Below are 26,849 nucleotides of genomic sequence, written 5' to 3'. Positions count from 1 at the left end.
ACTTTAAAGTAATAAGATTATTACTACGGCTGACCTGAACTATTAGCCTTCTTTATGACAGTCTGGGCTCAACCGTATTCGAACTGGATAAGGACTTCTGTATCCAGAAAAACCCCAGTTAAGGCCATCTGCTTCTTTTTTTTCTTTTTTTTTTCAAAGACACCAACTGTGGTTTTGGCATCTCATCCGGAGCCCTCGCTGTGTATGGAGGTTTTCTGGGCATTAAGGAGGAGACGCAGAGCACAATGCAGGGATTATATAGACATCCCTTTGGACCCGAGATTGCTGAAAGAACACCAGGAAGAGTTGGAGGATGAGTTGTGGTTGAGGAAATGTGTGTCAGGGCTAGTTTGTGTCCCCTGGACCATGTAGTGTAGGAAAAACGGGAGGGGGTATGATGTTTTAAAATGAAGTATATTGCCAAACTCTGTTACATTAAATCAGGGGTCAGCAAACTTTAACACCCAGAGAGCCATTTGGAGCCGGTTTCCATGCAAAAGAAAACACTGGGAGCCGCAAATACTTTTTGACATCTAAAATGCAGATAACTCTGTATATATTGTTTTTTACTTTTATGCTTTGTGTGACCAACTAAGGTGTGTTTCTTATGCAATCCATGAAGTTCTACAGAGAAAATTACATTTTATTTATGTAATTAACACGTTTTGAACTCTTAAAGAAATATAACAAAAGGAAAGACACCCAGCTGAACTAAAATGATCCATGTAGCAAACAAAAACTGTTGTGAGCCGCCACCCTTATATCGCCTTTGGGCTTTTGGAGCCTTGACCTGACTTTTAAAAAATAATTGAAAAAAAAAAGCACTATGCTGCTAAAAAAAAAAAAGAAAAATAGATATTTGCAAAATTCTGCCTAAATATGTATTTTACCTGGTTAATGTGTGTGGCGGGGCGTGGTCTGCAGCGCCGCTGCAGGAGAGGCGGACGCACCTGAGCGGCGCACGCAATCACGCCTCGCGGCCTTAACGTCTGTTCCGTCTATGCTGTGAGCTGAAAAGCTACAGGCGGCTGTATGCGTACAGCAACCGTGTGTGAAAAGTGGTCAATAAAGAGATGCTTAAAGCATGTTCATGGAAACATCGTCAGGTCTGCCGTGGTATGTTTACAGTGGGACTTCTGCTCCCGAACTTCTGCGTACAGTGTCTGCAAATCGGAGCTGTACGAAGTCACTTTCATCTTTACGCAGGACTGTAAGCTGTCATCTGTGAGGCGTGAGCGGTGTTTGTTTTTAACATGGTTCACGGTGGAGAATAGCTGCTGACATAATGTGAATCCGAAGATCCATAATTGGCCTACCTGGGGTTGAAAGTCTCGATAAATGCATGGCGTTCCGGCGGGTACACTGGCTTCCGCGAGTGTGACGCTTATTTTGAGCGATGAAAAAATGAAAGAATAATTGTATTTTTATATTTCAATAAAACAATAATCTTCCAATTTAGAACAACAAGTTAAAAAAGAACTAACATAAATAAAATACACTTTAGCTAAATACTTCTAATTTATTTTCCCAAACCACGGGGATCCGCACTATAAGGACTAAAGAGCCGCATGTTGCCGACCCCTGCATTAAACTATTGAAAGTTCCGTTTAAAATTACAATATTTAATTAATTACACAGTATAGAGTACATCATAGGGGCTAACGAAAAACTCTGTTTCTGCTGTTTCATCAGCCTATACTGAACCAAAACACAAAGGCACATTTCTAATAGTATAAACTATTTAAAGATGCTAACAATACCACAGCAACCTTGTGATAAGAGGGCGTACCTGTTTCTGTTGGCTGCATGGAGCCATAGACTGTATATAAAAGATGGACATAGTGGTTCAAATAGTGATGTTGGTTTTTAAACACTATGTCATAAGTGTAAGAAATCACAAGTGTAAGCTATTTAAAGATGGCTGCTCCTTTTTTCTGCTGGAGATTTCTTCCTGTTAAAAGGGAGTTTTTCCTTCCCACTTTTGCCACCTCCTTGCTCTAAGGGGGTTGGGATTTTCTGTTATTATAAGGTCTTTACCTTACAATGGAAAGCTCCTTCAGGCAGCTGCTGTTGTGATTCTGCATTAAATAATAACAGTTTATCACATGCCTCTTCCTTTCCACATTGTACATAAGGTGTCTTTGGGCACTGGTGTCTTGATGCAAAGGCTGCATATTCTCAGAAAAATAATGTTTTGCAGATATGCAAAGACCACATGAGAGTTATAACAGTTCGTGTCATTTATACCTTTCTGTTTAGCATTTGGTTTCCCTTTTTCCAATTTATTTTATTTTCACTCACTTTCACCCACTACTTAGGTTTTGGCAATAAAAACTACTTGGTTAGGATTAGAAAGAAACTGCAGGAGTTAGATTCCCATGGCTCTTATGTCATAACCTGGTGAGGCATGCAGCTACCAAATGGCACCTTTTGAGGAATGAGGCATGCCAGAGGATTTCACAAAATTGTAATATTATAGAGACATAGACTTCTATCCAATTTGAATTACCCATTCAACCAGAGACGTCCCTGCTCTGCATTAAAAAGACAGCAGGTTTAAAGTGCAAAAGACTTTTCTGCCATAGACTGTGTATAAAAGATAGATATAGCCCCAGAAAAGTTTGAGAAATGAAGTGGCTCTTTCTAATAGCCAGCAGGGGGCAAAATCTGCAGTTTCAGAAATCTTCCTGGTTGTATGGAAGCTTTGTCTCTGTGACCGCAGTAAACCCTTTCGTAATGTGACAGTCCATTTTCCACAGGCAAAGACACTAAAGGCAAAAATGCTTAGTTTAAAGAACTTATTATGCTTTCAACATCTATGAGTCTGCTAGGATCTCCTCACGTCTGAGTGGCGTGAACTTCATCATCAGATGGCATGCACGCGGGTCAGTGCAAACACCCCAATGTCTGCTTGTTTTTTGTGGATAATTTACAACACAGTGTGCAAACTATGGACACTGAGTCTCCAGTTGTCTGTGTCCATGCCTATAAGAGACCATAATGAAGTTAACATCTTTAACCGCTACCCATCTTTTATATACAGTCTATAGCTTCTGCACTGGCTTCACTTTTCAGCCCAGAAAGCTGTATCTCTCATTTACTCATGTATAACTTGTGTATGCAAACATTTCCAAGCTTTACGTTTGTTTGCTTTTTAGTGCATAAGCGAGTCGAACCTGAAGTTGATCCGGCTGGCAAAATGCCAACGTTGCAAACTCTAAGCGCTCACCTGAGCTCTAAAAATGGGAATCTTCCTTTGCAGAGGTATGACAGCGCTGTGCCACCGTTAGCAGAAACAGAGCTGTTTCTGTCAGCCGCATGCAGTCATGAAGTTGTCATTATTGTGAAATGTGAGGGCAGCTCTCTACTTTATGCCCCCCACCCCCCTGCAGATACAGTGTGCTCATTATTTGGATCATGAGCTGCGGGAGGGTTCGGGCTCTTTAATCAATGAACAGAATGACACAGGGTATAAGTCACAGTGATCTTCATTAAAGCACACCACAGTAACCAGAAGATGAAGACATAAAGTCCATGTGGTGAAATGTACAGAATTACTGTGCAATAGCCTGGATGTAGATTAAAAGTAGCTGGCTGGACCTGGTGTGACGTTGAGAGAAAACAGGTGGATGGTCCAATGTAATGTGTGTGTTCCCCTTCTGTTTCATTTAGTTCCTATACTGCAATTACACGGATGAGACTCACTGCAAGGCTTTTTCCCTCCAGTGCTCTTTCTCTCTCCCTCTCTCAATCCAAGTCTGTGATTTCATGTATAATTACTTGCATAATTATAGTTCCCTCCGTTCTACTGTTTCAGGAGGTCTGTTTCTGTCTCTCTGGTATCGCTTGTCTTTCTCGAGCACTCACACATCCCGCGCACACAGACACAACAGTGCTTGCACCCTACTGATTCTCCCACCCTTTCCCTTTGCCTGGTGGTAAGACTTGTCTTGTCACTTTTCTTTGTTTAGTCGTCGTCTGAGGCAGGCCTGTTCTAATATTGGAAAGACAGCAGAGCAGATACAGTGTGCATGAAGAAGCTGGTGCTTTACTCCTGAGCTGCCATGCTTCCTCATTAATTATTCATCCAGACATCGCAAACTTAAAGAGCCTTAAGGTGTGTCACAGGGAATGAGGGGAAACAAAATGCTCTATAATTTTTTTTGTTCTTGCTTACAACTTAAAGCTTCCCGAACTGTGTGAGAAGACAAGAGGCGCACACGCGCGCACACACATAAACACTGATCGTGGCATTGTAAACCAGCACCTTCTAATGTTTTTAAAGTTTCCTACGGCTTGTGGATGATGCCAGTAGATACAATTAGTTTGATTGCTTAGCAACAGAACATCACTTTTGAGACAGGGTAAGATTCAGGTGGAGTATCGAGGTTACATGCTGTTTTTTTTCCCAAAGAATCTGTTTTTCCCAAAACTTCCATGCAAAGTAGCACGCGGTGTATCTTCAGTGCCGCTTTAATGTGTCAATCAGCAGAGTAACACACCACGCTGTGTCTCGGGTTAACTGACAATACGATTATATCAACACCACACATAATCCACACACACACACACACACACACATACTCGCAGAGTCATTTACTGCTCGGCAGGGTTCAAAATATAAGCTTTGTACCACACTGCAGGTCTACTGTGTAACCAATCATGGCCTACTTTCAGGTATCTGGAGGATTTCCCCACTTTATCTGGCCACATATGGCCTCATCCTATTTCAACTCATCTTTATGCTGCGATGTAAAGGAGGAAATTCAATTTCTTGTACTTGGAAGTGTTTCAGGATGAGTGCCAAGAGTTACGGGAAGATTGGCACAGTTTGGGAGCCAGGTTCGGCGTTTCGATAAGCGGTGCATCAGTAATGTAATGATGCTTAATAACCTGCCACTCACAATTACAGCACAGACCTTAATGGTGGTCAGTTGTGTTCTTTGTCACTGTGCTCTTACCCCCTCTGCTGGAGAGACAAGAGACCGGGACCTGATGTACTCAGCGGTGGGGCAGGTCTCGAGAGTAAAAAGTACCTTCACATCTCCAAGATGATGTATTTGCCCTAGTTCACAAATGTCACACCTCACACTTTCACTCTCCAACTTGAGCTTTTCCTTCAGTCAGGTGAAGTTAGGGTGTGTGTGTGTGTGTGTGTGCGTGTGAGGGACGGCAGGCACACTTGGGTCGGAGTTGCAGCACATCGGTGAGGCTTTAATTTGGTGTGCGAGGCGAGCCGCCGCGGACTCTCCCAGCAGAGACGGTGCTGTGTTTGTTTTGCGGGTGTGTAAATTAGCGGTAATTCGTTTGCTCAGTAATGACGTGGGAGAGCTAATTAGGGCAGTGTTGATGGGTGCATTAATTAGTCTCTAGTGTGTGATGCTAATGAGACCCTGATTTGGAGTGTGTATGTTTGTGTTCGCATGTGCATGAGTGTAAACCATGTTTCTGTAAAGGCCCACCAGTATAGGTCATGCCATGAGGAATGTAGTATGAGAGCATGAGGGAATGGGTAAATACTGCAAGAGAGTGCGTTGTGAGTCAACACTGGTACTTTGTGTGTGCGTGTGGTGGAGCAGCAGGGCTATATCTGTGTATGAGAACCTCTTTAATCCTGGTTACGCCATGATGTCGGCTATGCCTGACTGAATATTGATCCCTCCATTGAACCATTACAGGCCCCTGCTCACACACCACAGCGAGGAAACAGGGGCGTGCGTACAGCCGGTCAGTCACACTGCGGTGCTTTCAGTGCTGCAGCTGCATCCCAATCATAAATTCATACCAACCTATAAAAACGTCCAGGACACAAAACAGACAACACAGGGAGCCGTAATGGATGAAAGGCTGTTTTATAAGTGTGTTCAGTGACAGGTCCACTTCACAGATAAGAAGGATCCATCTGTGTGTGTGGTCACAGCAGGGCAGCTCTACTACTCTACACTGTGGGTTCTCTCAGTCAGGGAGTGACAAGGTGGCAGCGTGCTGAAAGAATTTATGGCATATTACTGATATGGCATTCATCATAGCAGCGGTGAAAGGCAAGCATATGCGTTTAGGGGGGTGGGGGGTGCACGGGGTGGCTTTAGAGCCTCACAAGTGATCTATTTTAATCATATTTATTCATGACTATCCCGTTATACATAATCCATTACTATTCCTGTTCAACTGTATCCTCTGCTGTTTCGCAGTGCCGCTCATTTCTTCGCCTCCTCCCCTTTCTCTTGTAAAACTGTGGAGAAAAAGAGAAATTTAAATCAGCACGAGGGGCCAGCAGATCATCCTGTTTAAAGTCATCTGTGGCTCTGAAACTTTCTCTGACAAATACAATAAGGTGATTTATATTTAGCACAGGAAAAGGAATTCTGCTTTCGCCTGAACAACAGCTCAGGCAAAAGGGGTTGAGGGGATGGAGATTTGTCATGGTGAGCTTTATTGAAGCCTGCCAGGGAGAGACTTGCCCTGACTTCAGGTCATGCTTTAGCTTTGAAACTACATTGTTGTGGGAAGTGAAAACTACATCGACATACCTCGAACCTCCAGAGTGCACTCCACCTCGTCTTCCCCGAGGTCATTGATGGCCCTGCAGGAGTATCTGCCCCCATCAAACAGGCTTGGCTTGCGGATATTCAGAGTCAACACTCCCTGGTTGTTTTGCATCAGAAACTTGGGGTCTTCACCGATGATCATTCTGTTCTTCATCCAAACGATCTTTGGCTAAGGCACAGTAGGATGTTGGAGGAGCAAGCAAAATTGGTGGGATGCAGGAAAGGAGAGGAGAAGGGTGTGTGAGTGTGCGCGTGGGGGGGGGGGGATAACACAGCGAGGGACGTCAGGAGGGTAGGAGAGAGCAGAGGGAGGAGGGTAGGAGGTGAAATTAGGTCAACGTTTCGCCTTGACAAATCTTTGCCGATTTTGTGTGATTAAAAAAAATACATGCGCTAAAAGATCTAGCTGCTCCACCTCTTGTTCTAGCTTCCTACATAAAAATACATTCCTGCAGCAAAGGCATCAAAATCCTTTCTGACTGTTCACACACTCACTGCTTGACACTCAAAACCTGTAAAAAACACAAAGCAGGAAATCTGTGGCAAACCCTTGCAGTGCAGCTATCACAGGCCAATCCAGGTAAAGTCCACACACGATGGTGCTGTAGTGTGTAGTATAGTCATTTGCAACAAACAGCTGGGGGTTACCTTTTGTGCATTCAGCACTGCTTTATTGACAGCCATGACTTTTTTTTTTTTGTCTTAACACAACCACACTAGGACACATTGTGCTCACTTTATTTCACATTTATTTTACTCTTCATGCATAAACTAGGAAGCACACTTCTCTATATTTTATCTTTAGGTTTTCTAGATATGTTTGAATCTGTGAGCCGCACACAAACTACCATCAAAATCCACATGCTGATTGGTGTCTAAATACCTAACAGTCTAAATACCTTGGTGCTTGGTTTTACAGACCAATTTTTAAACCGATTTTTAAAAATTATTTTATATCTTAAAAATATAAAAAGACAAATAATTAAGAGCAGAAGGATAAATAGCTTGGGTTGTAAATGAACTCCAATCAAATGCCCAAAAAACGACATCACTGACACACACCTGTAAAAAGTAAAGTTCAGATACCTTGGGGTTGCCACGAACGGCACAGGAGATGGCGGCACTGTATCCTGCAATGACACTTCTGTCCACCAGGGGAGCTGTGAATTTAGGACTGCTGCTCACGTCTATCTCTTTGTAGGGTGAAGTGTTGTAGAGCAAACCTGGACATGGGGTGAAGACGTTGAGACACACATACACTCACACTGCTTGATGTGTAATAATAACAGTGGCTGCTATGAAGCCAACACAGATATAATGAAACATAATCAAAGTCAACATAGATGAAAATAAAGTACATATATCCATAAATAAATCCAAAGGCAGGGTAAAGAGGTAAGCTTCAAGTTTATGATTAAAGATTTCAACACGTCCTCCAGCAGACTGGAGCATAAAAGCTAACGCTGACTCCCCAAAGGTTTTTGTCCTGTGCTTTCCAGCTCTTTCTATGATGAATGTGAGACTGAAATAATACCGAATTTGCTTCCTTGTATCAATAATGGATATTCAACAAATTTACCCATTGATGGGTTAAGAGGAAATTCAAATAATTCTGAGAATTTTCTGAAGAATATGATGAAAAGACAGATGAAGGCCATGTAGCTGAAAAGGCTTACATAGTGTAGTGGGTGAAAGATGTTTTCATTTCGGTGGGGCATGTCTCAGTTTAAAAGACGCCAAGCTAGTTTGTACCACGCTGTAAAAGTCGATTCTGTCCAGGAAATGTGTAACACATAGACTGAAATGCATAATTATTAACCTTCAGTTGTCACTGTCCACTATTTTGGGAATGTTTTGTCTGTAATATCCACGCCGCATCCTCTCACACAAGCAACTGTTCTCAACTGGCTTTTGAGTTATCGAGGCAGGAAGCTGACTTTTTGTTTTATGCTCAGGTCAGGTGGGCACCGCGATCAACAACCCTCCAAATTTTATAGGCCAGACTGATGCTTGGAACACAAAAGAGATTGGCTGGTGGGCTGCCAAGTCTTCTGGGAGAGTAAGCAAATGCAACAACACAAAAACAGTAGCAGCATTTGGCTGGTGGCAGGTGTTAATTTCCCAGCCTGGTTGCTTTCATAATATGCGGCCAATATTAAATGGTATTTAACACTCTGTCAAAGAATATTTCTGTTAAGCGTAATCAGTGTGAATTAATTTAGCTTTAAACCATGTTCAAGCAATTAATCACAGCCGATAATTAATTATAGGTAGTTCTAATGTCGTTACTGTGTTCTACAGCGAAAATAATACAAAGCTGTGTTTTATTTAGTGTAGCTTCTGTTTTTCACTACTGTACCCTTTACAAACCACAATGCTCACTTTATCTTTCAATTGAATACAATGTGGTCTACCGCTCAGCATGCGTTAGATGTTGCTCAGCATCAAAAGCAATACTATCATGTTACAGAGAGCAGAGCTCCGCGGGGATTTCATTACCTGTTTTGGTAATGACAGCGGTGTTCTTGCTGATGCCAGGCTCATCGCTGAGGCCACAGATGTTTTCGCTGAGCACTCGAAAGGAATACTCGTTCCCCATGACCAGGTCAGACACAGTGCAGCTGGGCCTGCGGTTGTGCTCATAGACCGTGAACCACTCCTGATGTATGAGAGAGAAGGAGAGGTTCAAAGAGGCTTATAGCTGAGGTGGAGCTCTATATGCTGAAGAATCTCCAGTGCCCAACATCTATGTTCTTCTAGGCCGCCTTCCTGTCAATTCATTCAACATAACGACCATGGTAGCGTACGACGGCTTTGCGTACGACGTACGACGTTGGGTTTTTTGCACATTCGCTGAGCATTGCACATTCTGACTTTGGAGTAAATTTTCTAGGAAGCCAGAGTGGGAATGCCGTGTGGAGATGACATGTTTTTCACTTGTGAAAAATCTTTCTCACTTGGAATAATGGACTTCAAAGCCTCAAAACACCTTCCCAGATTGATGGGCAGCAAATATTGTTTCTTTAACATGATAGCTGATGTCTTTGCATCTTGGCAATGTATCTACACACCTGAACGCTCCAGACTAGCTTTTACAGGAGTGCTCTCACTTATCAACTATCAGTTAATTAAATGCATTTGATTATATGCACTTGTCTTTTGCTTTCCCTTATATTTCCTGTCGACACAGTAAGGGTGTACTTACTTTTTCTGCACACTGCTTCTGCATTTTGACTTAGTTTTTATTAATATAAATAATGGCAGGGTGTAATATTTCATATGTAATTTTACCCAATTTTAACACCTTCCAAGGATCTTTATTATGTGCTGATTGACAAACTGATTGTAAAACTTAGAACTGACAGTTGATTTCTTTTTTACCATGACTGTAGTGTAAAGTGGGCTTTTAGAGGTTTACTGCTTTCAAGAAATTGTTCATAAAATTGTAGGGGGGAGAGTAACAACAATGAGCAGAAAATGCTATAATTTTATATATATATATATATATATATATATAAAACATTAAATTGATGCTTTTTTTTAACATGAAACTTGGGTTAGTTCAACATAGAAGTTGAAAAGTGAGCTCTGGAAGTGATCCATAGGTGCACAAGGAGGCGACCCTGATGGGCAAAATGGGACAAATCAGGTGCAGTTTTTGTTTCTGTAGTTACAGAAAGTTTAAGCTTGCATTTTCTGGGGTTTTTTTTACATTCTGTTTCTTTTCTGATGATCAGACACAGTGTGATCGTTCCAAATTTATTCTGCAGCAGCTAATGTCAGCAAAAGATCCCAAAGCAGGACTGATCTTCATGGAGCGTGCCTGGCTGTTTAACATTTAGCAAACCACAATATAGAAAATGTCAGGCAAAAACAATTAAATCTAATCCCAGTGACATTAAAAACAAAACACAGAAGAATTTGGTTCAACTTGTACTTGGATGCATAATTTAAAAGACACTGTTGCTCCAGAGTTGCATGCCTCCAGCACTATTATTAGCGAATTACCTTGCTTGACAAACCCTCTCAGTACCACCTGTACACTCTGTCATGCATACCTTAGTCTTCTTGTCAGCTTTCTGAATGGTGTAGCCAATAATCTCACAGTTGCCGTCATCTTTAGGCGGCTTCCACTCCAGCGCAGCATTGAAGCCCCAGATATCTGTGACATGCACGGCGATGGGAGGACCAGGCTTTTCTGGTGGGATTGTGAGAAGTGGCAGAGTCGAGATACAGGTGGAGGATTTTGTGTGAAACTATGAACAAGACAGGTTCATTAAACTGCACAGCTCAAGGGTGGTGAAAAAATGTTCCACACATGCATAGCTGGCTGAGATAACTCTCTTCTTTGCCTAGACATAGATGTTGGCAAGGCTTTTAGAGGCTGAGAGAGGGAGAAATGTACAAATAGATATGGAGCAGGGAAGTCCCAGTGAGACAAAGAAATCAACACTTGCAGCCGTAGAGATTTGACAGATTAGACAGATTAGAAAGATTGACAGATTAGCAGAGCAAAAGACAATAGGATCAAGGGAAGGCGGTGATAGCTGCGTACATTACTAGAAAAACTGTTGGCATAGACGTAACAAAGAAGAAGTATGCCTCGATAACAAAGCAGAGAAATGCAGTGTATTTATCACTGATCCTTCTCTGTGGCCTTCACCAAACACAGTGCAGTAAAGAAAACAGTGCAACATAGTAGTGTGTGTCTCATTAATCTTGCTGTGAACACTCTTTTCTTTTGGAGTACAGTACAAACTGTGAGCACTGCTTCTGTTTTTCCCCTTTAATCCCTCCCGTACTGTCTCCTGCTAAACGAGTACAGTGACAGATCAACTGAGGAGGGGGGGATCAGAGCCTCTCATTATTAGCTCAACCTTCTCAGCAGAGGAAGTGACAGAATAGCCCTCAAAATCCAAACCTAATCCAAGTCTATAAGCAAATAATCTCAGCAGAGCCCCACCAAATAATCCACCCAGAACCCTGACCCGCGGAGACGAGCAGTAAGCTGGGGAATGAGCTGGCGGCCACAGAGGCAGGAGCCAGGATTATAACAGAGTGAGAGAGAGGACTGAGCACTTTGATGATTTGCTACTTTGAGTCACAGATCCTTCAGAGTATGAAATAAGGAATTATCATCAAATTTGACAAAAAAAGACTCTTGACATGTCACAGATTCAAGCTCGAACCATCATCCCATTTCAAAAAGGTTATTAATCATGCACTCTGTGAATTACGTGCTATGTTCTAATCTTAATGAGAGAACATGAGGTGCGAGTTTACATTCTTTAGGTGAAGCTTAGAAGGTGTTGCCATGGTGAAGGGACTGACCTACAACCTGGATGTGTATGTCAGCGCTGTCTGACATGTTTTCAATCTGAACAGACAGTGTGTACTTTCCAGAGTGGACCCTCTCGGCAGAGCGAATAAAGAGGATGGTGTCAACTTCACTGGTACGAGTTCCCACTGTGCGGTCCTCCATGAGAACACCATCTTTATACCAGGTCACAACAGGACGAGGCTTTCCCTGTAATTAAAGGAAAGGAAAGGAAATGATTCCAAATATTTCAAGGAATACAGTCTTTCCAAAAATCGGACACAACCCTTATAGCAAAAGAAGATCATAATTTCCATCATGTCAGACAGTATGTCTCTATTGTCCCATGAGACCATTCTGCCCCGCTAAGCATTTATTTTAAAATACTGAGGCAGCAAAAGACGCAGGAAGACTTCAGCACAGAACAGAGGAATCATCACTGTCAACAAACCTGATGTTACCCACATAGCAAAATTGGTATGGCCCAGATCTGGCCCACACAATGTGCTTACACATGGCCCACATACCGCAAAGAATGACAGCCCTTTGGTGGCCTAGATCAGGTTTGCCAGATGTGGCCCACGCATGGCCAGCGATGTGTCCACAAGTGGCCTTTTGCTGGCCCTGTGCTGGCCCAGAACAGTTTCAGCTCTGGCCCCAGATGTCAGCCTAATGTGTACCTTAAGCAAGCCATGTAATAACAACATGCATAATAGTGCAAAGTAACATGACAAAACTCTGTTCAGACAGTGAATGGACTGATTCTTATATAGCACTTGTCTACTCTGCCAGATTACTCAAACACACCACACTCACTTTCTCTAAACTGAGTGCTTCCGAACTACATTCATACATATTCACACTTGACATACAGCCTGGAAGAGCCAGTGATCGAACCACTAACCTTGTGATCAATAGGTGAACTGCTCTACCTCCTAAACCAAACCACAATCGAGCCAGATATGGCATGCCATCACATAGTGCCATCTATGCCAGGCCTGGCCCATATCTTGATGTCATATGTTTTACCATGCCAGAAGTCAGCCAGCAGTACCGGCTTGATACCAGATCTGGGCCAGATCTGCTTGCTATGTGGGTAGCTGGGGTAGAGGTGGGTTACAAAGCAGCTTGCAGATACAGAGATACACAGCCTGCCCAAAGATAGAGATATGCCACTGAAGTAAATCTGAATAAAGATTTGTTGGCAAAGAATTGCAACAATATCAGATGGACTGCAGAGTGAAGGCAAAAGGGCCAACAAGTGCTCAGCATCTCTGTAATATAAATATTCTGATCCTGATTTGAACCTGCTCTTTGCTCCTGCCGTACATCTGATATCTCATCCCAAACCATCTCGACTGGGTTTAGGTGACCAAGGAGTCCAGGCCATCTGGCGCAGCACTCCATCACTCTCCTTCTTGGTCAAATAGCCCTTACACAGCCTGGAGGTGTGTTTGGAGTCATAGTTCTGCTGAAAAATAAATGATGGTCCAACGAAACGCAAACCGGATGGGATGGCATGTCGCTGCAGGATGCTGTGGTAACCACGCTGGTTCAGTGTGGCTTCAATTTTGAATAATTCCCCAACAGTGTCACCAGCAAAGCACCCCCACACCATCACACCTCCTCCCAGCACAGATTTCCACTGGTCTAACGGCAATTCCTTGTGTTTCTTGGTCCAAACAAATCTCTTTGGGTTGTTGCTTTTCCTTAGTAGTGTTTCTTAGCAGCTATTTGACCATAAAGGCTTGATTCGCAGTCTCCACTGAACAGTTGACGTAGAGATGTGTCTGCTACTGGAACTCTGTGTAGCATTTATCTGGTCTGTAATCTGAGGTGCTGTTAACTTGCGATTTCTGAGGCTGATGACTCGGATGAATTTATCCTCAGCAGCAGAGGTGACTTTTGGTCTTCCTTTCTCGGGGTTGTCCTCATGTACGCCAGTTTCGTCGTAGCTCTTGATGGTTTCTGTGACTGCACTTGGGGACACATTCAAAGTCAAATTTTCCAGACAGACTGACCTTCAGTTCTTAAAGTAATGATGGACTGTCATTTCTCTTTACTTAGCTGATTGGTTCTTGCCATAATATGAATTCTAGCACTTGTCAAATAGAGCTGTCAGCTGTGTACCAACCTGACTTATGCACAACACAACTGATGATCTCAACCCCATTAAGAAAACAACAAATTCCACAAATAAACCCTGACAAGGCCCATCTGTGAAGTGAAAACCATTTCAGGTGACTGCATCATGAAGGTCACTGAGAGAAAGCCAAGGGTTTGCAGCGCTGTCAACAAAGCAAAGGGGGGCTACTTTCAGGAATCGAAAATATAAAACATATTTAGAGTTATTTATCAAAATTTTTTTGGTGCATAATTCCATATATCTTGCTTCACACATTTGATGTTTTCTTTTTATACCTACAATGTAAAAAGTAGTAAAAGAAAAAAACATTAAATGAGAAGGTGTCCAAGCGTTTGACTGGCAGCTAATCAGAATAACTAACTCAGTAGCTGAGTCTTCAGCTGATATGCCATTATTTCATCTGACCTCGATCTGGGGGCCCACCTAAACTAATGCTTTGGTTAATCTGTTGAAAATGAAACAACTGACTTGATTACTCACTAATAATGTCCTTACTAGTAAATTGATCTTTTGATTAACAATAAATTGATCTTATAGAATATTTAAAAAAACAAAATTTAAACTTTTGCACATAAAATATTTTATTAAACATGTCACCGATAACTTTAGTTATGGCCTGATATTACATCAGTGTAAAAACAGCCGCGGGAACACACTCAGTCCAGCTCGTGGATGAGATGACAGAACAGTCGGTGCTCTTTTTTCCCAGGAGAACACTATGTAGCCATGTTCTCTGTCTCAGAGAAGGCTTTTCATCTGCTTCTTCAAAAGGAGACCGAGCTATGGCTCGCTTTCTTCTTGTCTATTTTTATTTAGAACAATGGTTTACCCTTTACAGCTTATGGTTAGATTCTTTTTTACCACTGCCATAATTTGCAAGTTGCTGTCAAAAGCTGTAACGCTCCCTGTGCCTTTAGAACTCTTGTTCCCCTTGTTACTACCAACATTAGCACATTAGATTCCAGAAGAGGACGATATGTTTTCAAGTAGCAGCCATGGGGAAATAAGGGCTTGGCTGTTTTTTCTTCAAATGACCACTCAAGGATTCACTTAAAATATCTACAATGTGCAGTGGGATTGAGCTTGGGTAGGCTTTGATACAAATGTTACCCCATTTTTAGATTTTTAGATTCCCCGGTGCATGATATAGCCATTTGTTAAAGATAACTGAAAAAAGCAAGTTTAAAGTTAAGATAATGTGGTATTTACAGATGGCCCCAAACACCAGAAATGTGAACCAATAACTTTTGGCTGGGGATTGCTTGACTAGCTAATCATGTTTTTCTGCCATCTTTAGGTGAAATTGCATTTTCTAGTGGAAATAAATTTAGAATAGCAACTAGTAAAGATTTGAATGTATGTCTTTTTAAATCATTTTCAACAGTTAGTCATTATGTTTTCTGTCCAACCTCACGGTTTTGCTCACACCTCATATTTCAAAGCTCATGACTGATTTTGACTCCTTCTGTATTTTTAGATTCTATAAATATTCCATAGGCAGTCGATCTAGTGGAGGTATGTGTGATGTGAAAGCCTGATTTACAATGGGTGCAAAAATATTTTTAGGTGTCATGTGGATATTCTGCCTTTACTCTCCTTTAATTAAATATTAGACATGGGGTACTGACACTTTGTTCAAAGTTAAAGTGTATAAAATATCACCACTAGGCTTCAGTAGAGTTTTTACCCCTCAAAAAATGTTAGTGTTTGAGGGGTAAAAACAGTAAGCTGTTTACCTCAGCTGTCTATGTGTGTCCGTGTCTATTTATTCTGGAGGCTTTAAAACTCCTCCAGAAGTGAAGCTCACTTCTGTGTGATGACAGCGATACTGGGGAGAGTTGTTGAGGAAATCCTGAACTTTTCTTTTGGTAAGTGCTGCTGTTTTTGCCACTGTTAGCTGCTGTTAGTGTGTTAGTAAAAATTTCTTTAAAGTGGATCTACAATTGCTGGACTTAGTGGGGACTAAGACTGATTATAAGAGGGAAAGTGTGAATTCTAGAACACTTGCATGATGTTAGCTTATTTTAACACACGGTCGTTGTTGTTGTTGTTGTTGTTGTTGATTAGACAGGTCATTATCAGCCGTCCGGAAACAGGAGGGTCACATTTAATGACAATAAGTAATTGCAAACATATTTGGAATAAATAAGATGGTTTTGCACAAACCCTGACTTCAGTTTGGGAGATGAGGTCTGAGGTAAAGAGAAAAAGCATGATATTTTAACCAGATGCTGATTGTGTTGTCTCTTTCCTTCACGTTTTGCGTATCTTTGGTGATGAGAACCCCGTCTTATGTGATAAAACATACTGTAGGTACGATCCTTCATATCTTGAGTCTGGCGTGAATAAAAGTTGCCCTGACAGCAAAAGAACACCTATGAGTTCTCTTCTCCACCGCCTTTGATGTACCACATATGCAGCTGGTCTCAAGCCACACATATAAAACACAATTAAGCAGAACAGCAGTGTCCATCTCGGGTGCTATAGTCAAGATGGCAGGGCAACGTGATAGCTTTCACAAAGCAGTGCCTGCTCCTATGTATTTTTAATGGATTATTTAAATTTATTATATACAAGTTTATTAGATTGCGTCAATTTGTTGAAAGGCATAATTATACATCACATTAATTAATGTATATTTATGAGTACAATATCCTTTTTTTCTATTAAATGAACTCAAAAAATACCTCAAAACCAGAATTTTAGCCTTGAGACATAAGAGCTGTATTTTGGCTGTTATTCCTTTAACATAATCTCATTCTCCTCAACCCTCACTGTCTACTCATATATCCCCCCACTTACTCTGATTCAAAACCAAAAATCAATCATTAAACTTTATGAGAAAACAAGCCGTATTTGCTTTCACTCCATATTTTTTCATGGTCATCTGTCCCTCACCTTTGGTGACTCTGAGCACATGCCAAATGTAGGACTCCAATAAGCAGGCAGAAGGTAACAAAAGCAAACCTTTTATTTATATTAATGTATTTAACAAAGAAATCCAAAAGCACAGCAAATTGCACACATAAAACTTAAATGAATCCATAAACTTTAAGGGAAAGAACAAAGAGAGCACAAGGGAAGATAAACAAAGACTGAGGCGAAGGACACGACTACTTCTACACAAGAGGGGAAAGTGGAAACAGGAGGGTAACAAGACACAACTGAACCAAATCTATACAATGAGACAGAAGGTTCTTAGTAAAACTAAATGTAAAACCAAAGAGATGAAAAAATTCCAAATGAGTAACAATAATTGCAACAAAGAAAACACAGAGACATGAGTGAAGGTAACAGATGGGAGAAGACGCAGAATGAGACAGAGGAAGCACTGAGGGGACCATAAAAACAAACTAGAACTAGAATCAAAACCTAAATAATAAACAGAAATAAAAACATACAAAAAAATTCATATTTCCAAAAACTCAAAATGCTGGAACCACCCAGAGAACCCACTCCACATTTCGAGAACCACTGTTCTAATATTTGTATATTTCTTAATATTTGCTAGGATTGTTTACATTTCTGTTTTTTGTTTGTTTTTGTATTTTGAAGAGGAAATATGTGCCGTTTGCATGAGGAGTGAGACTGGTGTTCTGTTTACAGTTGTTTACTGCCCGTGACTGCACCTTGTTCATTTACATTTTATTCAGTTAAACAATAAACAAACAAACAAAAACCACATATGAGCACCTTGTATTGTCCACTCTTTTTTTTCCCGATATTGCAAATGAAGTGTAAAAGCTAAAACTCTAAAACCAGACTCACCTGGAAGGGGATGACCAAGTTCACCTTCTCGCCCACCTGTGTGATGAATTTGGTTCTCAGACGCCGAGGCAGGCGTATCTTTGGATTTTCTGGTTGGTGGACACAGAGAAGCAAAAGTAAACTTTGTGAAAGAGTGGGTGATGTGGGGGCGTATAGATATGTAAAATGTAAAACATGTAGAGCTTTTAGGTTTTCTGTATGTTCCTTTGCGTGGTTACAGTAGAAATTAATGACTCTTATTGGTTAAAAATCTCCGATATTTGCAGTAAATTTATAGTAGCTAAATTATTTTTTCCCCTCTGATTGATCCTAAATGGTTGCTGAACATGATGTCTATCCCTGAATACACTAAATATTTCTAGTGCTGTTAAACAAATGTGTTCATTAAATGCTGTGTTTGATTAAAGCTTGTTTCTGACCCACGATCTCTCGGATAGTGACGGCTTGGGAGAGAACGGCAGGAGGACTGTGGCCGGCAATGTTGACTGCGATCACTCTGAATAGCATTTTCTCCCCCACTGGGAGTCCCTTCACCCTGTAATGGATATTTCCCACCGGTTCCTCATTAACCCGCACCCACTGGTCACCTAAAAGCAATAGTAGGAATAGTGAAGAAACAGATCAGAAAACCAGGATTAGTGTGTAACTTTGAGATTAATGCTGAGAAATTAATCACGTATAAATATTGCTTACCAGTGAACAGGCAGATATACAAATAACACTAAAACACACACACAGGTACATTGGCAAATACGTCTTCACTCAAACTTTTTTCTTTTACCTACTAATCTTAAAAACTCACATACAGTTTGTAAATAGCTGAATGATGATTGCTATTACAGTAGGCAGAAAGTTGGGACAGTTTTCTACAGCGCACATTAATCCAGCCTCAGGTGGCCTTTTCTCAGGGGATCACAAGCTAGTGTACTCCTACAGCCTGGATAAATGAGAAGGTTGCATTAGGAAGGGCATCTGGTGCAAAATCTGAGCCAAATCAAACATGCGGATGTGTGTGCTGTGGCAGTGCTTTGGGAAATAAGGGAGCATCTATAAGTACCTCTCACATTACACCAAACACATGATTTCTTTTGCCTTTGCTCATGTTTTTTTGTTTGTTTGTTTGTTTTAAGAAGGATTTGTCATATCACTCATTTATTACTTTAACCGAAGGAATAACCATGACCATTACAGTTCCTATAATAAAATAACTTTTAGGCAGAGAGGTTTAGCAAATGATCAATCGTTCTCTTTGTATGAATAATTTTTTGGGTTGCCAGGATTTGAAGAATCTCATTTGCATGACTGATTTCTAATGTGTCTAAATTCCAGTGTTCAGTGTTACTGTAATCACATTACATTTTTCAGTAATGCAGTGCGAACTGAAGAAGCTTCTCAGATGAGAGGATCTACTCAAACAGCATGCTAACATAAAGCTAGCCAAGAGTGACGATAAAGCTCAGCAGACAGGTAACAAAAGCAGCAAGTAGTCAGGCTTGTAGCCTCCATGTCTCTCTGTTTGTGTTTCTACAGCAGAATCCCAGTGCCATGTAGTACATTATGAGTTGACTTGTAAAGGAAATGAATTTCAACGGGGTAATGTTGTGTTAAATCCAACATGTTAAACCTTCCAGTTTCAGGAAATAACATTTCTAATGTTTGACTGTGATCATCCCACTATCTTCTGCCTGTCATGCCTCTGGCTATACATAATTCATGTATATACACAAAACACAACAGATGCAAATATCACTGTTAGCATTTATATTGTAATGATTATCTAACCTGCTTAAAATTGTTTAGTGGCCCCTTCCTTTCTGCTGCATAGCCAAGATGGCAACCACTGAGGGTGACAAGTGTTTCACACGTGTAGAGCATTTCATGCAGCCTTGATTGAGAGCCGGAAAACAATCATACGCTCAGAATAGCAGGTGTAAGTATGAATTCCTCTTGCTAGCTAACTCAAAGGTGCATAAATATATATTAGCCCACAATTTACTGTTAATATCCCCAATTTGTAAAGTTCTGACATTTATCTAATGTCGTTAGTTATAGCTTACAAATCCAAAATAAATCCTTAGTATAAAGTGATATCCATTTTGGTTATTCTTACTTCCTTCTTTGCAGTATTCAATGATGTAGCCATCGATGCCACCTGCTCCGATTTTCTCTGGAGGACGCCACTTGAGTGCACAGGTAGAATCTGTCACATCATCTACTGTGAGACGAGTGGGCTCACTGGTGGGGGCTGAGAGAGACAAGAGCTAATTAATACGTTAATACGGGGTATAATGGGATGGGAAGGTAGGTTAAGCTGCTTCAAAATGAGCATTGTGTGAAAAGCCTCTGTTAATTAACCATTCTGCTAATGACAAATGGCAACGCACCAATGGGCATGAAGGGCTTTGAGCTTGCACTGGGCTGAGAGATGCCAATGTCGTTGACTGCAAACACCCTCATCTCGTAGAGTACACCTTCAATCATCTTCTTAGCCTCGTATGTGGTGGACTCGTAAACATCAAAGTTGAGCTTCGTCCATCTGGGCGAGCCTATCTTCTTCCTCTCCATCAGGTACCCTCGAGGAAGCAGGATCAACATACGGTGAAGTCGTTAAAAACAGCTCCACGTCAGTTAGAAAAAAATATTGCAATGTAATAAACAAAATGGAATTTAAACTCCTCTTTTCTCCTGGGAGGAAGACATCAGATGTGAATATTACACGCTGCATGTTTCAGGGGTACCTTTAACGGCAACTCCACCGTCAAAGGCGGGAGGGTCCCATGTGATGATGGCAGAGTCCTCGCCAACTGATGCGCACTTGACGTTCTCAGGAGAGTTTGGCACATCTGGAGAGGCAGGTTACAGTTGGAAATTGAAAGCATGGAGAGATGAAACACAGAGAGAAATGGGAGCGTTTGAGGTTTTTGATGTAGTACAGTACGTAAGACAACATGTGATTTGGGGAGTCAACACCAAATGCACTGGTAAAGCCATCATATGTTTCACTGATCACAAATGAAAAACGTTACATTTTTTATTACCTCTATATAGACACTGCCACTTTGTAGAATAAATTACATCAGTGGTGATTACAAATCATGTTAGAGCAAGCTATTCTGTGTGTTTTATGACTCTTAAAAACTATTAATCAAATGTTTCTATGTCCCTTATTTAAGTAATTTCATCCACTGCTCTCTATTCATTGCTTACCCTAAAATCCATCTTGGACTAGAGACTAGATAATTATTATTTATTATATAAATTATGTCTTGGTCATTCTTAACTCTATTAAGAGACAGACAAATTCCTTACAGTATGTATTTTAATGAAAAACAATACCTGAGGTGAAAGTCTAAAAACATATGTTTTTTTTAATATGTTAATTGTTCTGGGTAGAAGCTGCAAAGACACTGGACCTAAAATTCAGATGATGTGAGTTTTTAAAAGATGGCACCACTATTGAAAATTATGGATTTCCTTTTTTTTTTTTTTACCATGACCCAGTCTCAAACTCTGAGGAACTATTGCCCTCAGTCAGACAGAAGTAATAGAAAGGGATCAAGGAAAGAAAAAGGCAAAAGTAAGAAACAGCCACTGACCCACAACTCTAACAAAGAGATCCGCCTTGTCCTCGCCGACAGGGTTAGTCACCGTGATGGAGTATTGGCCCTCGTCCGCTTTCTCCGCCCCCTCTATTACAAAGCTGCACACGTTCTGCTCTGACTCCACGTGGACCCGTCCCTCAGCCTCGGACAACACCTACCACACAGGGCAGCACAGAGTGAGAGACAGAACAAAAGGAGATTGCTGAAGAGGACTGTGTCGCATGACGACAGCCACCACAAAGACAGGTGATTCAACCGTCCCACTCTAGTGTTGTTTCATTCTTCTTTTGTGCTGTTTAATGACTAACGGCGAGGTACTCCGATTGACGCAGAACATATAAAATATCTGACGCGTTTGTGATGCGAGGTGAAGGATAAGAGCCATTTCTTTCTCACTTGGTCTCCTTTCATCCAGCACACAGTGGGGGCCGGCTCTCCTGTGAAATGAACGTCCAGGCGAAGTTTGTTTCCAGCCACCACCGTAATGTTGTTCTTGCCGCCGGAGCTACCGGTGTCCAGGAAGATCTTGGGAGGATCTTTCATTGTGACCAGATGAAGACAGGAAGAAAGAGACCATTTAGTTTAGAACAATGATGTTGGTTCTTTTTTTGTTTTTTATATTTGAGATTCAAGGTGTCTCAAAGGTGGCACAAAGACTAAATTTACTGTTTTTTTTATTCTATATATGGTCTTTTTGGACTCTGGCAAAAAAAAAAAACACTAGAGGGATTTGGGGGTTTTACATTTGGAGCAGCATCATACTATACTGCCTAAAGCCAAACAAGCAAGTTGGAGCTTTTGTCTGCTCGATGGCTTTCCAGAGCTGTGAGCATTTTCAACTTTCACATTCTTCAGTTCATTATATATTTTTAAATTGTTTCATAGAAGAGCCTTTTGTGTTGCATTTTATGAAAAGATCACACAATTTTGAGAACAAAACAGAGAGCAAAGAGCAACTTAACAGCAGCTAAAAAGCAGTTTGTTGTGATTTAACTTCACACCTTTCTGCAGGGATGTATAAATGAACTCCAGGGTACGTCTGTAAACTCTAGGGTGTTGTTGCAGGTGGAACAAAGTGCACTACAGACATACCTAAGCATCAGTCTGAGTGTGGTTAAATAAAAAAGGAAGTGCAATTTCACCAGTATTGTTCAGTTTTATGATTAAGAAATGTAAGTAAATCTGCCAATAAGACATCTGTCACTATGTCTAAAATTACAGAAAATGCTCCACCTCATGGACCCATTATAAAAAAAATATAAGTTGCTATAGTAAAATGCTTCTGTGTTTTAATTGTTTTTGTTTACCTATTACTTTATTATTTTGGCATAGTATGAGTAACAATAGCAGAGTTCCCTTATCAGTAGGAAAAACTGTAAATACAGTTAAGTTCAGTGACAGGTTTTCAGTCCCTACAATCCTCTTATGGCTCAGGGACATTATAAGTGCAGCAACCAGAGCTAAGCTCCAAACAAAACCTGCACATATGGATGCTCGCCAGTATCTTCAGCCTTTGTTGCATTTTTCATTTGTCCATTCACTGACAAAATCAAGAATTTGACGTAAGGTTCAGACTCATTCGTCATCATATATGACCTTTGTTCTCCAAAACAAGGAGAGAAAGTTACTTCTTTCTCTTCTTGTTTTGAAATTAGAGCAAAGTGAACACAGCATAGACTCACTGTCCTGTTTTGAGGTACAAATGTGGCCTTGTGCAATGGGACACCACTATTTTGGTATCACGTGAGCTTGCTTGGTATCTCTGGAAACAACATGCAGACACACTGTAATGATTGTTTATCAGCTAATTTATTTTTCTGATGGTTTGTTTAGCAGTCTTACATATTGCACCTTTAAGGATATTTAATGCAAGTAATTATGTATGAAGTAACTTTATTTTAGGCCAGATACTGACTTCTGTGCCTAACTGTAGCTCTCATATAATCATAACCTCTATAGCTAACTGTTGATGAGTTTGTATAACACGAAAAACACAACATGTACACAAACATTACATTTTTTGATGACTATATGAAGATTAGAGATAGCCCAGATAACTGTCACCCAGTCTATTTGTATTTCCAAAGCATATAATAATGTCTGCGCTAAAAAACTGAAATGAAATGCTTGATGTGCTTCTGGGATAGAGGAAAACCTGACATAGACAGAATCTGTCCCACTAACTATAACGTACGGTTAGGCATCAATCAATAAGAGTGTTACACTAACAATAAATGATCAACTATTTGATTTTTTTAAAAGGGCACAAGGACATTTTAACCATTTCTCTGTTCAGAGGGTCACTCAGTGGCATCTTATATGATATTTGCTATATTTTCTCAACAGCTGATTAGCTCAATAATTTAAGAGTTCACTTGTCAATTTTTATTTTATTTAATTTAATAAATAATTTTTCTTGAATATAAGGGGTGTTGACACAACATTTTGATGTCTACTTTCACTTTTAAACCAAATTTCATGTTAGGTATATTTTAGACCTCTAATTGACAGAAGATTCACAGCTGAAGGAAACCTAATGGCATCCAGTTTTACACAAAAATTACAATGATGTCAGCACATTCACATATCTCTAACATTTACTGTCATACACGACAGTATAAAGTATGAATTTTGTCTTTTAAAAAAGCACCAACCTTGTCGTGGAACATATTCAATTTTTATCTCTGTGGGGAAAAATGAAACAGATCAGGAAGATTCAAATTTGCAACTTATAGGTTGAATTCAGAAGAACCGCTTGGTATTTTGATTTTTACGTCGCTCTCACCCAGGAAGTTCAGTTTTGCTGAGAGAGAAAGTGCGTAGCCATCAGGGACGAAGGTATAATCTCCAGCGTCTGAAGCGTTCACATCATTGATCGTCAGCTTGTGGATCCTGGGGACATGTCGCCAGATGTTACCAAGGAGACAGCAGTTGTTATGACCCGCATTTATGCAAAGGACAGTTGCCCTAGCAACATACTTCAAGAGACAATATCGCAGAGTGAGAAAGCTACTAAATGGCTTTCACCTTGTGTGACCGCTGTCACCTTGGCATATCTCCTTCCATAGGCCGCTCTGATGGAGGGCTTACTGAGAGAAAACCCAGACCCTTGGGGTCTGTTTGTTGTTTGTGTGTGACCATGTGTGAGTGTTTGAGGGAGCGTGTCTATGTGTTTAGAGGTTAGAGCTTTACAGATTGCAGCCTATCCCCAAAAAATGGGTCAAACAACTAAGAAAGCCCTCTGGTAATAGTTTTCCAAGCCATGTAGCAAACTGTTTATTGTCATAGCTATATGATTTTGTGAGCCTGGGTGTGTGTGTTTGCTGTTGTCATAATGCGTGCAGCTGTACATGATAGGTAGCCGAGCTGGAAACAACAGTTTTATCACAACAGAACATTAACCCACTGGAGTCTGATAGCGATACCTTCCAATGTGTGAAATTTTGATGCGATCGCTGGCCTCGACTTCGACACCATCCTTGAACCATTTTCCGGTCACGTTTTCATCAGACACCTCACACTTGAATACAGCTTGCTCAGATGCCTTCACTGTCAGGTCGGCTATGCTCTGTAGAACCTCCAGCTCCTTATCTGCACCACAAAGATCAATCAAAAGTTTAATTAATAAAAAAAAAAAGCCTAATTAATTAAGTGTATCCATGCAAAATTAGTGCAAATACAATGTTACAGTTTTGCGCTTGAGTATTACAACTTCCTGGATTTTATTTGTGTGTTCCCATTTCCAATCTTAGTGTTGAGTTACATTAACTACCCATTAGAAACCTAATTATTACCAAGTATTTATAAAGTAACGTTGGATTTGGAGGAATTGCTTCCTCCCCCTTTTTTTCTTTAAAAGAAAAAAACTCTACTATATACCTATGCTGGCATTGCTACAAACTAACAGCGACCTCCACAACCAAATGAAACCATTGCACAAATGTCAAAGCTGCAGTTCTGTGAATGAGCACTTGAGGCTAAAACTGAGTCAGTCTCCACAGACTCCTATGTTAAGCTGCCTCTTGCACCACAGGAATAAACATGATCGCAAAAACGTGTCTTTAGCCATTTTCCCCCTTTTATGCATTCGTTTTAGTACAACTAATCCATACATACATTTTGTAAACCATTTCAGAGACACCCCAAACCCGCTTTTCTGGTCATCTTTTATCTGAAAGAACCCATCCTACTCGGATTCCCTAACCACCACTATGGAGTAGCAGTTCTGAGTTCTGGATGACCTAGAAGATCCCAGAATCAGTACAGAAGAAACTAATTTTCTTATATCTGCAATTTGCTTGCAGCCACAAGTGAACGGTAGGAATGTAGATCAGCTGGTAAATCAACACCTTTGCTTTCACGCTCATCTCTTTCTTCACAATAGATCTGAGCAGTAGTCACATTACTGGACGGTGACACAGGCAACACTATGGCTATGCCCATCTGGTATGTGCAGTCTCTGAGAGGAAAACTATTATCCAGCGTTCCTTCATTACCTCATGGGCTTTAGCCATGCTGGTTTTAGCCACTTTGACTGTAGTACTTTGTTTATATCAGCTACCTAATTCACAGTTACTATAACTATGCTATCTTTTCTCTGTATTTCTATCCTTCATCTGAGGGGGAAGGACAGAGATTTTCTCACACTATAATCAATTTATGGGACTCGTTTGACTCACAGCGTGTAAGTGCCTGATATCTGAAGCCTGATATCAATTTTGGAGGTGTAAAACCAAATTAGTATGACGAATAGTGTGATACAACTGATACAAGAGATTAATGAAATAAAATTAATGATGACATGAGTAATGACTAATTTGTTGCTTTTCATGCTTGTCAGGATGGAAAACATCAACATGTGCTGAAGTTTGTTTCTAACTGAGGAGTCATACTGGAAATACATGTCTGTAAACTTTAAACAGCACCACAGATTTCATGGCCTTTGCAATTTAAGAACATTAATGTTTTAATTATTAATTTTTATTTTAATTAATAATTATGTAATGTTTAATTTTTAATTGCTCCAATAATATATGATCATGTTGTTATTTGCTTTTAATGCTCCCCGTTTGTTGTCAATAAGCCCGGTTAGCCTGGATAGCAAGTTTTCAAGCACTGGTGGACTGGAGGACAAATACCTTCAACCTCCAGCTCTGCCTTTGACTCCCCACCGTTGGTATAGACGTAGTACGTTCCAATATCCTCTTTAGTGGCTTCATTTATGATCAAAATATGCCTCTTCCCATCTTTCTTTAACCTGTACTTTGAACCTGCAGTGTCTCTATTCAACTCCACTCCATCTTTCATCCTGTGAAGAAAACACACACACACATATATACATCTGAGATACTTTAGCACAGGAACGCGAGAAAAGGGACTGATACTTGAGATGTTGGCAGTGTTGTAGATAGTGAGATCCTTCAGGAGTCAAAAGGCTTTGGGACAAAGTTGTGCAGTAGGTGAGGATT

General features: G+C 40.6%; 1 protein-coding gene across 3 annotated transcripts in view; it reads right to left on the bottom strand.

The window, feature by feature from the left end:
- Nucleotides 1-5,836: 5,836 nt before the first annotated feature.
- The window catches only part of mybpc2a (myosin binding protein Ca), a 62,875-nt gene continuing 41,862 nt past the window's right edge, over nucleotides 5,837-26,849 (bottom strand). For all 3 annotated transcript variants that reach the window (XM_040043498.1, XM_040043505.1, XM_040043514.1), the window contains 17 exons: nucleotides 26,520-26,689; nucleotides 24,807-24,972; nucleotides 24,167-24,273; nucleotides 24,036-24,065; nucleotides 21,778-21,917; nucleotides 21,376-21,535; nucleotides 20,518-20,622; nucleotides 20,164-20,352; nucleotides 19,890-20,024; nucleotides 18,199-18,366; nucleotides 17,780-17,868; nucleotides 11,880-12,075; nucleotides 10,607-10,746; nucleotides 9,048-9,207; nucleotides 7,635-7,771; nucleotides 6,531-6,717; nucleotides 5,837-6,232 (listed from right to left, as the gene is read on the bottom strand). In XM_040043498.1, the coding sequence (XP_039899432.1) occupies nucleotides 6,198-6,232; nucleotides 6,531-6,717; nucleotides 7,635-7,771; nucleotides 9,048-9,207; nucleotides 10,607-10,746; nucleotides 11,880-12,075; nucleotides 17,780-17,868; nucleotides 18,199-18,366; nucleotides 19,890-20,024; nucleotides 20,164-20,352; nucleotides 20,518-20,622; nucleotides 21,376-21,535; nucleotides 21,778-21,917; nucleotides 24,036-24,065; nucleotides 24,167-24,273; nucleotides 24,807-24,972; nucleotides 26,520-26,689 (2,314 nt within the window). In that variant the 3' untranslated portion in view covers nucleotides 5,837-6,197. The remainder of the gene's footprint in view (nucleotides 6,233-6,530; nucleotides 6,718-7,634; nucleotides 7,772-9,047; nucleotides 9,208-10,606; nucleotides 10,747-11,879; nucleotides 12,076-17,779; nucleotides 17,869-18,198; nucleotides 18,367-19,889; nucleotides 20,025-20,163; nucleotides 20,353-20,517; nucleotides 20,623-21,375; nucleotides 21,536-21,777; nucleotides 21,918-24,035; nucleotides 24,066-24,166; nucleotides 24,274-24,806; nucleotides 24,973-26,519; nucleotides 26,690-26,849) is intronic.

Source organism: Simochromis diagramma, unplaced genomic scaffold (assembly GCF_900408965.1).
Source record: "Simochromis diagramma unplaced genomic scaffold, fSimDia1.1 OVJJ01000321.1, whole genome shotgun sequence".
Classification (NCBI taxonomy): Eukaryota; Metazoa; Chordata; class Actinopteri; order Cichliformes; family Cichlidae; genus Simochromis; species Simochromis diagramma.
This window is presented reverse-complemented; position numbering and strand designations above follow the sequence as displayed.